Here is a 12379-nt window from a genome sequence, read left to right on the forward strand (position 1 = left end):
GGGAATGGGCTGTAGGCAGAGCGGCTCCTGAGCGCCGGGAGTTCTGGGAGCACAGCCGTGCTTTGGGGGATGCTGGATTGGCGCCAGAGGAGCACTGCCAGCTCCCTGCCGCCCGCGGGGGTCACGCAGGGGCGAGGGTGCTCCATCCCCTGCTTGTTTTCCCGCTCAGACTCGGACTGGGAGCCTTTGGATGAGTTCCATGTCCCGGCAGGCCCTGCCGCGCATGCGCCGTGCGGGCGGTGCCGGGAATGCGGGCGGCGAGCGGAGCCATGGCGAGTGAGTGGGAGCCCCTGGCCCTCTGCTCCTCTTCCCCAGTGTCAGTGGGAGCCCCCGGCCCTCTGCTCCCCCGTGTGAGTGGGAGCCCCCGGCCCTCTGCTCCTCTTTCCTGTGTCAGTGGGAGCCCCTGGCCTTCTGCTCCCCTCTCTAGTGTCAGTGGGAGCTCCTGATCCTCTACTGTCCTCCCACGGCGTGTCAGTGGGAGCCCCCGGCCCGCCGCTCACCTTCCCAGTGTCACTGGGAGCCCCTGGCCCTGTGCTCTGCTCCCTCGTATCATTGGGTGGGAGCCCCCGGCCTTCTACTGTCCTCCCACGGCGTGTCCCCTTCCCAGTGTCTGTCAGTGGAAGACCCCGGCCCTTTGCTTCCCTCCTGTGGGTGGCAGCCCCTCGCTCTGTCCCCCTACTCCGGCTTCCCCAGGCCGGGGCACAAGGCGCCGTCGGCTCCCCCCTCGGCTCCCCAGCCCTGGTGCGGCCGGGAAGGGCCTCAGTCCAGGGCGCTGTGGGAGCCTCGGGAGCGGCTCCCAGGGACAGGGAGCTGCTCTGAGCGGGCACAGGGATACAGCCTCGCCGTGCGGGGGCAGCTCGTCAAGGAACGAGATCCAACCGGGCATGCTCGGCTTCTGGTGTTCTAGCGAGGAAACCAACCCAAAACCAAAAAAAGCATGTTTTGTAGTGATGCAAATGTGAACTTTGAGTTTTGTACTCTGATATGCTTTTGCCTGGTTGTGGTCAGCACTGCTGTAGGCTTGTCCTGAGAACTACTTTTTAAGAAGTTTCAGAGGCAACTTACCAAGGCTGGAAGCAGAGATCTCACAGTCTTAGGCTGTGCCTATAGGGAAGGTTTAGGTTGGACATGAGGAAGAAATTCTTTACAGAGAGTGTGATCAGACATTGGAATGGGCTGCCCAGGGAAGGGGTGGAGTCACCGTGGCTGGAAGTATTTTAAAAGAGGCTGGATGTGGCTCTTCGTGCCATGGTCTAGTAGACGATGTGGTGTTGGGTCAAAGGTTGGACTCTATGATCTCAGAGGTCTTTTCCAATCTAATTGGTTCTGTCATTCTCTGCAGCACTGTTGCACATTTATCTGCATTTCTGTTCCTTCTACACCTGAACAGTTTTGCATGTACTTGTGCCCATAGTTCTGTTCATTCTGTTGTGACTTAGATCCTTTAACAAATTCCAAACCTGAAGCATGGGGAAATAAGATTAATAGTTTCCTAAGCATTTTAAACATTACAGGATTTTTTCCTAGTAGGTGTTCTTTTGTTGGTTGGTTGTTGGGTTAGGATTTGGGTGGGAGGGTTTGCAGAAATGAGTTCACGGTGAAATGTAAATCTTTAATTGTCCAATTTCTCCAAGCTCAAATACATTCCACAAAAACAGAAAAGTTTCCAACGGATTCCTAGTATAGTTTTCTAAGTGGGTCTGGAAACTATGGTTGCACCTATTCAGATAGCAGTTAAGCTTTGTTAACTCAACAGACCCAATAGCAAAAGTCTCTCAAGTGAAGAGTGACAAAAGAAGCAATTAATCCTTTGCTTAAGCTCTAGAAAGAAGCTGTTTAGCTACTGAAGAACTAAAGTAGGAAAAAGGATGTGCCTTCACTGTTCCTGGCCCAATCTCCATTTCACTTGGATCAGCTGTTTCCCTGACTTCTGAGGCTGTTGCTTACAGCTTGGGGTTTTTCCTATAGTGACCCTTGGCCTCTTGCCAGAGAAGAGGTGCCTTGTGGCTGCAGTTACTTTTCTTTGTGGAGCTAGAGTGGGGGATTTTGTTGTTTAAAAAGAAACATTTTTACCTGATCAGGATGTGTTTTCCTACAGCGCAGGGTACAGGGAGATACATAAAGGAAGTCCAAGGGGTGTGCACAAAACTTGTATACTGGGCAGCCTGCAATTCAGAACCTGCTTAGTTGCAGCAGAAACTGTTGATAACACTTGCAACTGTCTCTTGGCTGGAAACCAAATTGCAAAGAAATTATTAGGAAAGATGTTAACATTTATTGGCCTTCATGGCCCAGACTAGGTGTAATTTGAGGGCGGAAAGCAAACTGTTTCCTTGTTTGGTGCTTGTGTGATTACCCAGTGATTTGGTTTGCTAGGGACATTTTAAGACATGCAGTGCTCGTCAGGTGACATGTGCAACCAAAGGTTGGGTTCACACGGTGTGTTGCTGCCAGAGAAGGAAGACATGGGGCTGGGAGACTCATGGTCTCTTTCTCTAAGGTGGCACCTTCCACTGGAACGTGGGCTGGGAACCACCTCTGTGGGGTGATGGCTGTGATGGTTCCCACTAGCACGCCTGGCCTTCAGTGTTCTCCCTGTACTGAGAGAGTCACAGACCACAGAATGATTTGAAAGTGGTTTGTATAGATGTTTATATATTAAAAAATTGATTTTGTTAAATGCTTGTTAGTGAATTCAGATTTTGGAGGGTTTCCTGGTGGAAGTCTGCTGAATGCTTTTTTCTTTTCTGCTCTCAGCCTTCCGCCTTGCTCTTATTCAGCTTCATGTGTCTGCTGTTAAATCGGATAATCTTCAACGAGCCTGTAGACTGGTGAGAGAAGCATCAGCTAAAGGAGCAAAAGTTGTGGCTCTACCTGTGAGTAAAGATCTTGGTCTACTCAGCATCTGTGCCTCAAACCCTTCAAAACCTCCCTCTAGCGTTGCTAATAAATTCCTGTTTCTCTGTGGATAGCTCAGATGCTGTATGAGGCTTCAATACAAAAACGAGACCAAAACAAAAAAAAAAGGGTTCTATCTATCTAGCAGCACACTCAAGAGATGGGAGAGCAAGAAGGAAAAAAGAAGTAGGTTGTCCTTTTTTGTAGCATAAGATTCTGGAAAAATTTTTGCTAGTTTAAATCCAAGGCAATTCCATTATTTATATATTCTGCATTCATGTGACACTGTAGTGTGAATCTTTGATGAAAAAATGCAGAAAAAGGTGACTTTCAGCTAAAGAATATTGGCACAGGTGAAGGAAGACAGGTACACAGCAACTCTGTTTGCTGTGGGCATTCCAGACACATGAGAATCAGAATAGACTGAAGACGCTTCCAGTGAGTAATTTGTGGCTGAATTATGATTAAAAGGCGTTTTTCTTGTGACTTCTTTGTGTGGGAACATAAATAGCCTCTTAACATTACCAGTAATTTCTGATTTACTTTTTGAACTTCAGCTGTGGTGACCTTGCTGAATTTTCACACAGATGAGGGTGCCAGCAACAAGGTGACCTTCCCAGTGCAGCTTTGAGCTTTATTATTCTCTTCCCGTGGGTACGTGTGACACTCCTGTACCCTGCAGCGTCTGATTCAGGAGTGCAAAGTTCTCTGTGTGAACTTTTGGTCTCAGTTTTACACACAGGATGTTTTCTGTCCTGCTGTCACAAGGGAAGGATTAAGCAACTGCTCCCAGCTCCTCTGTGTTAACAGGGTTCTTGTATTGTAAATGTAACCACTGAGTTTTCTGCCTGGACCTCCTACATGGAGATTATTTGCTGTTTTCATACTGTGTACAAACACTGAGTTTTCCAGACGTGTTTAGTTGAGATACTTGCTTAGCCAATGCTAATTTCTGCTTTTAGAGTCAAAGTTGTCAAACAAGAGCAAGGTATTTCGCAGACATTTGGAAGTAAATTTTGTACTGGAATGGGACATGGGCATAAAATATTCTCTTTCCTCTGTTTTTTTTGGGGGGATTGTTGGGTTTGGGGGGGTGGGGTGATGTGTTGGGTTTTTTTGTTTGTTTCAGAGTTTTTTAGGTTTTGGGGACTTTGGGATGTTTTGTTGGGGTTTTTTTATTTGTTTTGGACTTTTAAGTTTATATAAAAACAGAAGAAACTCACACTGATTACATAATCTGCACCTTTGTAGAGGCGTATGGCAGTTTTCCTCCAACTTACTAGTCTTTTCATTCCTGAATGAGGAAAACTTTGTGAGATAAAATTGTTTGTAATGTTTATAGGTAAAGAAATAAAAGCAGAATCCATTTGAATGTAGAAACTGAAAGAAGGCAGTTCAGAGCTCTGGCCCTGTGTCCCAGCTGCTTTGGAGGCACAGCACTAGGTGTCCTGTTCAGGCAGTGTGCAGTTTTGTGCCAGTGTCAGCCCCAGGCAGTGCCACTGCAGGCTGGCACAGAGCTCTGTGAGCCCCTGCTCTCAGTGCCGCTGCAAGTGGCAAGATGAAGGTGGAGGCTTTGCTTTCATTTCCTTGAAGTTCAGCCCAGTTTTCAAAAGCCTGGGAAGTTCATTTGACAGCCTGCAGAGACTTCCCTTCCTGCCTCTTTCATCTACAAATTCTGCTGTGGATTAGCTGGCACATGCTGGCCTGGTGTCTGTATTTGGGACAAATATACCCCCTCAGTTTTTGTTCAGTTATTGCAGTTCAGCAGAACCCAGCTCAGTTGTTAAGAATTTTGCTCCATCAGCTAAGGCATAAGTGTTTATTGTGCTATTCACAGCTTGGGATTTTTTCTCCTTTGTTTTGGATGATGGTGCGTGGCTTTGTTACAACATCTGAGGAGCAAAGGTAACAGTTGAGGCAGATGCCTGGGCTGAGAGTCACTTAGCAAAGAATAAGTGCTGATACTGTTTGGTAGTTTATCTGTGGCCTTCAGCTCTACTCCTTTAGGGGACAAAAAGTGTTGGGTAGGGTGTCTTCAGTTCTCACAGAGCTGGCAAGTGTAATAATGCAGAGTGAATGTTCTTGATATCTTGGGCATCCCAAATACCATGACCCACTTAGTTTAGGCATCTAAACTACCCAGTTAATCTGTCTAAAGATTACGTGCCTGATTGTGAGGGATAGCAAATCTTTAACTAAGCCCTAAAACAGAAGACACTGTTCCATTGTGAGGAAATAGTGTTTAAAGGATTGTTTTAGCAGAACAATAATTTTGAGAAATACATGCTTTTGTAAACATCCTTTTGAAAAATTAAAAAACCATGGGCTGTGGATGAGTGTGAGCATTTCAGTTTTGAGTGGATCTGTTTCACTTGTAACTTGTCAAATGAACCAGGTGGAACTTGGCTCGTTGTTCTGATGAGAACATCCCTTGTGTTCTTGCCAGGCCTAGACCAGTGAATGTGCTAGCCTTGTTACTTGCAGCTTGCAGGATAGTCCTGGCTCAGGCTCCATTTGGAATGCATTCCACAAACACACCTGCTGTATTTTCTCTAATGGTTAAAGCCTCTCTGACTGAGCTCCTAGAAACTAACCTGCAACTACACATGGTTTGAGAACATTTTTAGAGAGTAGTTTGAAAAGTCAGGTACATCTCCTTGTAGTGGTGTTACTGGATTTTAGCTTTTTCTTTTCCATCTTCTTCTAGGAATGTTTTAATTCTCCATATGGAACCCAATACTTTAAGGAGTATGCAGAGAAGATCCCTGGGGAATCGACACAGAAGCTCTCAGAAGTTGCAAAGGAGTGCAGCATTTATCTCATTGGAGGTAGTTTACTCTTAGTGACCATCCCATTGAGGAAAAAATGGGCAATGTCTGTTAGTGCCATTGGATCAAAATGAGATCTAATACAGTGGGGAAAATCTTTGTTCTTGCCTTTACAAAGGATCCATTCCAGAAGAGGATGGTGGAAAGCTGTATAACACCTGTACTGTCTTTGGGCCTGATGGTGCCATGCTGGCAAAGCATAGGAAGGTAAGATGGCAGAATATTGACGTGAAAAGGTTTCTCAGCAGTGTTGCACAAATTATTTAATCTGTATTTAAAGGTGATAGAAATTAGTAGAATCTTGCATCAATAGTAAGTTGCGTGCTGTCAGTGAAATTTCATGTAATTATTATTTGGGGCATGTAAACACCCCTTCAAAAGGTGGTCATAAATTTGGTCTGGATGAGGATGACAAAATACATAAGAATTGGTTTTTCTCTTGTGCTGGGAAAACTCTGATAAAGAGTAAATCTGAGATAACTCCGATATCTGTGTACCTCAGTTGGAGTCTAAAGCATAGTGCCACTTAAGTGGGATCAGGATTGTCCCTCAGCTTCCCAGTGCATTAAATACTGTGCTTTACATACTTTGTGCTATACATATGATTAGTGCAGGCAACTGAAGCCCAAGTGCCACAGTGAAGTGTGACTGCTGTTTGTGGGAGATGTTTGCTCACTGCCACCTTCCACCTCGACATTGCTTTGTGCCTTCTGAGAAACTGCTCCCCGTTGTAACTCTAGAGTGTAGTTTCTGTTAATCTTACTATGCACACAGATATCACTCTGTAGGTGAACAACAGCTTATTTCTTTCAAGCATAAACAAAAAACAGAATGCAAGGTTACTTGGAAAAAATGAGGTGGTGCAAAATACCTCTGAAGTGCAGGTGTTCACTTGCTTTGTTAGGTGATTCTACACTTTGTTGCACTATTAGGTCACTTTCTGAAGTATTGTGTTGCCTTCCATGTGTCATACCACACCAGTCTGCAAGCCTACTAGTTTGTGGAATGAGTGCAGGCTTGTACTGTGTACATAAGAACAAATAATAATAAAAAAACAGCTCTGTTATTAGGAAGCTCCAGTCAGGAACAGAATCTTCCGTTGAAACAGAGGGATAAAGATGGTCTGCAAGGCCTCAAAGACATCTGCAAAACTGAAGTCATGGGAGCTTTATGACTTAGTGAAGGTATTTTCTGGAGAAGTTTTGCAGGAAGGGGACTCACATCTTAGAGAGGAAAATATCACCTGCTTTAACCTACTTTAACATCATCCTGCTGAATTCAAGACATTTTATATGTATCCTTTCTTTTGCAAATTGCTCATTAGATCATGGTATATTGCTATTTTGTAGGGATTTGCAACTTTAGACAGGTATATTTCTGTAAAGAAGAAAACTGCTTTGAATCATTGTTGGAGGATCTAACAATCTTGACCAATGTTTAGTTTTGATCCTGACAAGAGTAATCTAGATAACAATGGAAGACACATGCCTAATAGAAAGAGGCTCAAATACCAAGGAGAGAAATTGTTATTAATTGTTATTAATCACAGTATAATTGCAGGTTCATTTGTTTGACATTAATGTTCCTGGGAAGATACAGTTCAAAGAGTCTGAAACATTGAGTCCAGGGAATAGTTTCTCCATGTTTGACATGCGTGAGTACAAGACAAGCCCTCTCTTTAAGGAGCTCTATTACAGTAACACTACAGTCATTCTGGAGTTCTCTTCCCCCTCCTTCTCCCCAGCAAAGGATTTTTAGAGTATCAGATTTATACTGGGCATTTGACAAACATGGAAAAATACAGTTTGTTTGCTTCAAGTGTGCAGGTCACTTCTGAAAGTTTTAAAAAGACAATGTGGTTGCAGAAGGACAGAGGAGCAGATAGGGTTGAAGCACATGTCGTGGCACTTGCCTTAATTAAGTAATTGTCCTACTGATTTGTTCAAGAGAAGTGACTGTGTTTTTTACAGCAGTTACAGCTTGAACATAGTTCTTATAAAAGATGGCTTGTCCAAATAGCTACAGCTGTACAAACAAACAGCTGTAACAAACAGCTACACTGGCACATTGTTTCATGTGAGAATGATATAATAACAGAGACAATTAATTATAACTTGCAAATCCCATTCCAGTGTTCTTGAATCAACCACATCAGACAGAAAAGCAAGATAACCTACCCCTCTCTACCTCACAGTGTTCACAAATTAACACAGCCTATTTACTGAGCCCTCCAAAGAGTCTTGTCTCCCATGGTCACTTTCTCCTCCCTGCAATATGCATGCTCTAAGAAAGTACATGACTGTAGTTTTAGTCCATGAAAAACAGTGTTTTCTTGAAAAAGAAATAATTGAAAAACCTGCAGCTAAATTAGAGAGGAATATGTTACACAAAGACCTGATACAACATGATGTTGTGAAAATAGCTGTTGTTAAAGGGTAGATAAGACTGCTTCTTATAGTCTTTCTCTTATTATGAAGCATGAGTTCTCCCTCACCAATCGCCAATGCTTGTTGGGCACACATTAAATTATAGCTCCTCTTGTTGCTGTGAGATATATAAAATAACAGTTGACAGGATGGCTACAGGGAACCTTGTGATTGCTTTTGTGTACTTTGTGATAGAGATATGACTGTTGTCTCTTGTGTTTTGAGAACAGCATACTGTAAAGTGGGCCTGGGCATCTGCTATGATATGAGATTTGCTGAGATGGCTCAAATCTACGGCCAGAAAGGTGAGCTGGGGTCACCTGGAGCAGCAGGATCAGCCCTAGGGCTGGAACCAGGAGGGCTGTCTCAGGGTGATAAAGGGCAGTCTGTGTCACTGGGCATTCTTTCCCTCACCCAGCAACACAAAATGCATTTGTGGCCAAGACTCTTATTCAGATGAGTGACTTTTCTCATCAAGTAAAAGTAGCCATTGTTTCCTGATACACATTTGCTGGTGGAGTGAGGGAGTTGGGGATATTCCCACCTTAGGTCTTTGCTGATGTAAGTAATTGCCTGTGTTATGCTTGGACAGGCTCTATTTGGTCCACTTGGGGCAGAGTTTGTGAAGTTTGTGAAAGAAACCTCACAGTGAGTTTCAGTGTGAAGGGCCATTCTAGGGTAAACCATCTTCCCCTCAATAATGGTTGGGTTCTAATTGTCTTTTAACAAAGGTTGCCAGCTGCTGATATATCCAGGGGCTTTTAACCTAACAACAGGACCAGCTCACTGGGAACTCTTACAAAGGGGACGGTAAGACCACAGTAACAGCTTATCCTCCTGTCCCAGAGGGAGTTTTAGTGCATGGAATTGAACTGTTCTTGTGTTCCAAATGACACTATGCATCAGAATTGCTGCTGCAGGGCCACTCTGCAAGTGGAGCTGCACCACTCCTCATGGTGCATGGTCTTGCATGGGACACCAAAGTGATTTTGCTGTCAAGGAGAATGCAGAAAATACTTACCCTTTACTCCTGCCAGCCCCTGGCAGTTACGACCTTTCAAGGACCTCTTCCCATGGCTCTTTGAGCACTGTTCACACACAAACTCTAGAGAGAAGAGCCAATAACCGTTTGAGAACTGGTCTGATTACAGATAGAAGTAGACTCCAAGATTCCTGAATGCAGAATTGTTTATTGGCCACCTTCAATCAACTCTGCTACATACTGACTGGACATGTGAATAACATGATATTCTATGCACTAATGCTGGAGCCAGGTGCCAGAGACTTCTCTTTCCAGGCTCTGTTTTCTCTGACCTTCATATCATTTATCCTTTTGGCTAGTCCTTAGGAGGATATGTAGCTTGGCATTCAGAGTGAATTCTTTCTCTTCTGCTTAGTTAAATGATCATTTAACAACCAATCTCACCTTCTCCCCCTTCCCTCATCTTTCCCTGAACACAGTGCTGTTGATAATCAAGTCTATGTAGCTACCGTATCTCCTGCTAGAGATGAGAAAGCATCCTATGTTGCCTGGGGACACAGCACTGTAGTAAATCCATGGTAAGTTCAATTAGAAAAAAAACAAACACCTCTTTTTGGTTAAAAAAAATGTTTTACTTGACAGTCACACTTCAGTTCCATGTTTCCACCTACTCTTAAAAATGTAAAGTCTTGATAGAAAGCACACAAGACTTAAGCCTACATTGTCAAAATCATAATTTAAAACTATCAAACTGAAAAACAAGACAGAAACTAAAACTAGTTTAAGAGTATATATCCATTTTGGTAGTAAAGATGCTACTTAGTGCTAGCATTTAGCATTAGTTGAGCTGCTGAACTTTTCAGCTTGTCTCTGAAGTTCAGTCCATTATTTATTACTCATATGGTAATTCTCTGTGTAGAACTAAACCATCTTAAACATCTTACACAAAACTATTTCATTTCCTCAAAGAACAACACTGCTTTGACGTAAGAAAGAAGAATGTCTTCAGCTAGAGAAGAGAGATATTCTGATTGAGCAGAAGTCATGCAGGTGCATAGGAGGTAAAATTGACCAAAACTTCAGGCAGATATTTTTGTTTCAAATAGTTCTAATGATAGTTTTTCTTCCAGATGCTGGCAAAGCCAGGAAATCTTTGTCTGCTTTGAGCTTTTCACCTTATACAATGAAAGCAGTGACAGAACACTTCAGTGGGACACATGAATCATGTTCAGTAGTTCATACAGAGTAAAAGTACACTCCTATTAATAGCCAGTAGGATCTTGAAAGGAGAGTGTTAGTCTTTGCCATATGTGGTTGTCCCTTTACCCTTGAGGCAGGTTGCACACTCGCGTGCCCTGGGTTTTGATCTTTGGAACACACTTACATTAAGTATGCACATGTCACATATAAAATATGTCATATAGAAAGGCTGGAAGCCATTTCTATCATGCCAGAGTTATGAATTATGGTGCTATTTTTAGCAGAGGCCCGTCTTTACAGCTGTAGGAATCAAGGGTAGGAACCCCCTTTTGTACAAACAGCAGCAACTGGACTGATACCTTGAGGTCAATGTGTTAATGCTGTGAACAAATGTGCTTAATTTTGCAGGGGTGAAGTCATAGCCAAAGCTGGGGCTGAGGAAACAGTTGTATACACAGATATAGGTAAGGGTAACATTGTTTTGGTTTCTTACCCACTTTTTTTCTTGAGTACACCTCATGACACTAAGGAGAGACAGAATTTTTAAGTCTGTGGCCTCACACATGCTGCTACAGATGATGCAGTATTCCAGTGCCTTCTCCACCTGTGCTGGGTTAAAGCAAGACCAAGCAGTACTTGGCTATACTCTTCTAGTTTCTTTACTTAGGAGGAAGCTGCCACTTCAGCCAAGAGCAAAGCTGAGGCTTCCTTCAGCCCTGGCTGCTCCACTTGCAGGTCCATTCTCCTTGAAAGTTCTCTTTTCTCTGCCTGACATCAGAGAATTCAGTCTTCTTTGGCTGCTGTTCTCATAACTCTTCTTCTCCCCCTGCAGATCTGAAGAAACTTGCAGAAATACGTCAACAAATCCCTATTTTAAGCCAGAAGCGTTGTGATCTCTATGGTGTAGAGATGAAAAAGTGAAGCTGGGTGAAGAGAGAAGGTTCAGTTGCGACAATGGCTGTTGCCTTCATCTTCAGGATTCTCTTACTAGTTGCTCCACAAATTACTGCCAAATGTGCCAGTTAAAAAAACCACCAAACAAAAAACTTCATTCTAAAATTGATTCAAATACTACTTTTGTATCTCCTCACATTGAAGTATGTCATAGTTCATTTCACCACAGCAGTAATTAAAATTGCTTTTATGCATCATAATATTTTAGTTACCATTTGGGCTTTTTTTCTAGAACACAGAAATGGAAACTTTATTCTCTGAATCTCCTCTCAAGTCAGCTTTGGTATTATAAATTTTTCAGTGAATTATCAGCTACTTTAGAAGCCTGATTCTTCCTACTTTGACCTTTTTAAATGTATGTGCCTTAACATTCTTTGAATGCCCTACTTTTAACCTGAAAAACTTAAAATTTAATACATTAAACAAAACAGGCCAAATTCTGCTCTGTACTGCTTGGGACAATGCAAGAAGCTGCCAGATAGACCTACTGCTGTGGAAGACTCTGTAACAGTTTTTGGTTCATGTGTCTTGCCTGGAATATGGGTATTAAATTGTCCTTATGGCAATTCCTGTGTATTGCTGCAGTGATGTGGGTTTACCGTGCTGTTAGAAGAATTCACCCTTTGCCACACCTTCGCTCTATATGCTGCTTCCTTAATACAGTGTCTGAATGGGTTTTAGTCCTGCTGCCTGGCAGTTCTCACTGGAAAAGGCTGAGGGATTTCAGTCAAAAGGGTTAGAAAACTTGTTGCACTTTGAACTTTTTCCTGCCCTCCGTCTTCCAGAAAACTGCTGTGTTCAAATGCATTATTGCTACTATGGGCCAGCTCCCCCCGAATGCAGGGAAAACACTCCCTCCTGTGCTGCTTTTGCTGAGGAGACTTAACAAATTTATTATGAAAGATGGCTTTAAAATACCAAAACCAGCCAAGCATATTCTAGTTTTCTTTCCTTAGAAGGAAAACACCTTTTACTGTAAAAAGAATTGCATATGATGCCTTTTTTTTTCCTTCCTTGGAGTGAAAAAAAGAAGCAACTCTCAGCTTTTACCAATAGGCTTTGCTTTCCAGCAGCATGAAAAAGCAGTAAGG

General features: G+C 43.1%; 1 protein-coding gene across 1 annotated transcript; it reads left to right on the plus strand.

Moving 5' to 3' along the window:
* Window positions 1-224: 224 nt before the first annotated feature.
* NIT2 (nitrilase family member 2) lies at window positions 225-11854 on the plus strand. The gene is made up of 10 exons (XM_071561287.1): window positions 225-276; window positions 2758-2876; window positions 5606-5726; window positions 5845-5933; window positions 7287-7380; window positions 8383-8457; window positions 8884-8962; window positions 9614-9712; window positions 10743-10798; window positions 11167-11854. The coding sequence occupies exons 1-10, from the start codon at window positions 249-251 to the stop codon at window positions 11253-11255; spliced, it is 849 nt and encodes a 282-aa protein (XP_071417388.1). The 5' UTR covers window positions 225-248; the 3' UTR covers window positions 11256-11854.
* The last annotated feature ends 525 nt before the right edge of the window (window positions 11855-12379 follow it).

Source organism: Pithys albifrons, chromosome 1, assembly GCF_047495875.1.
Source record: "Pithys albifrons albifrons isolate INPA30051 chromosome 1, PitAlb_v1, whole genome shotgun sequence".
NCBI classification, from domain to species: Eukaryota; Metazoa; Chordata; class Aves; order Passeriformes; family Thamnophilidae; genus Pithys; species Pithys albifrons.

Bases quoted from the DNA above. Each gene is read 5' to 3' on its own strand.
- NIT2 (XM_071561287.1), top strand. From the start codon at position 249: ATGCGGGCGGCGAGCGGAGCCATGGCGA. The intron at 277-2,757 runs GTGAGTGGGAGC...TTCTGCTCTCAG, and splicing joins GGCGAGCGGAGCCATGGCGA to CCTTCCGCCTTGCTCTTATT. The intron at 9,713-10,742 runs GTAAGTTCAATT...TTAATTTTGCAG, and splicing joins AGCACTGTAGTAAATCCATG to GGGTGAAGTCATAGCCAAAG.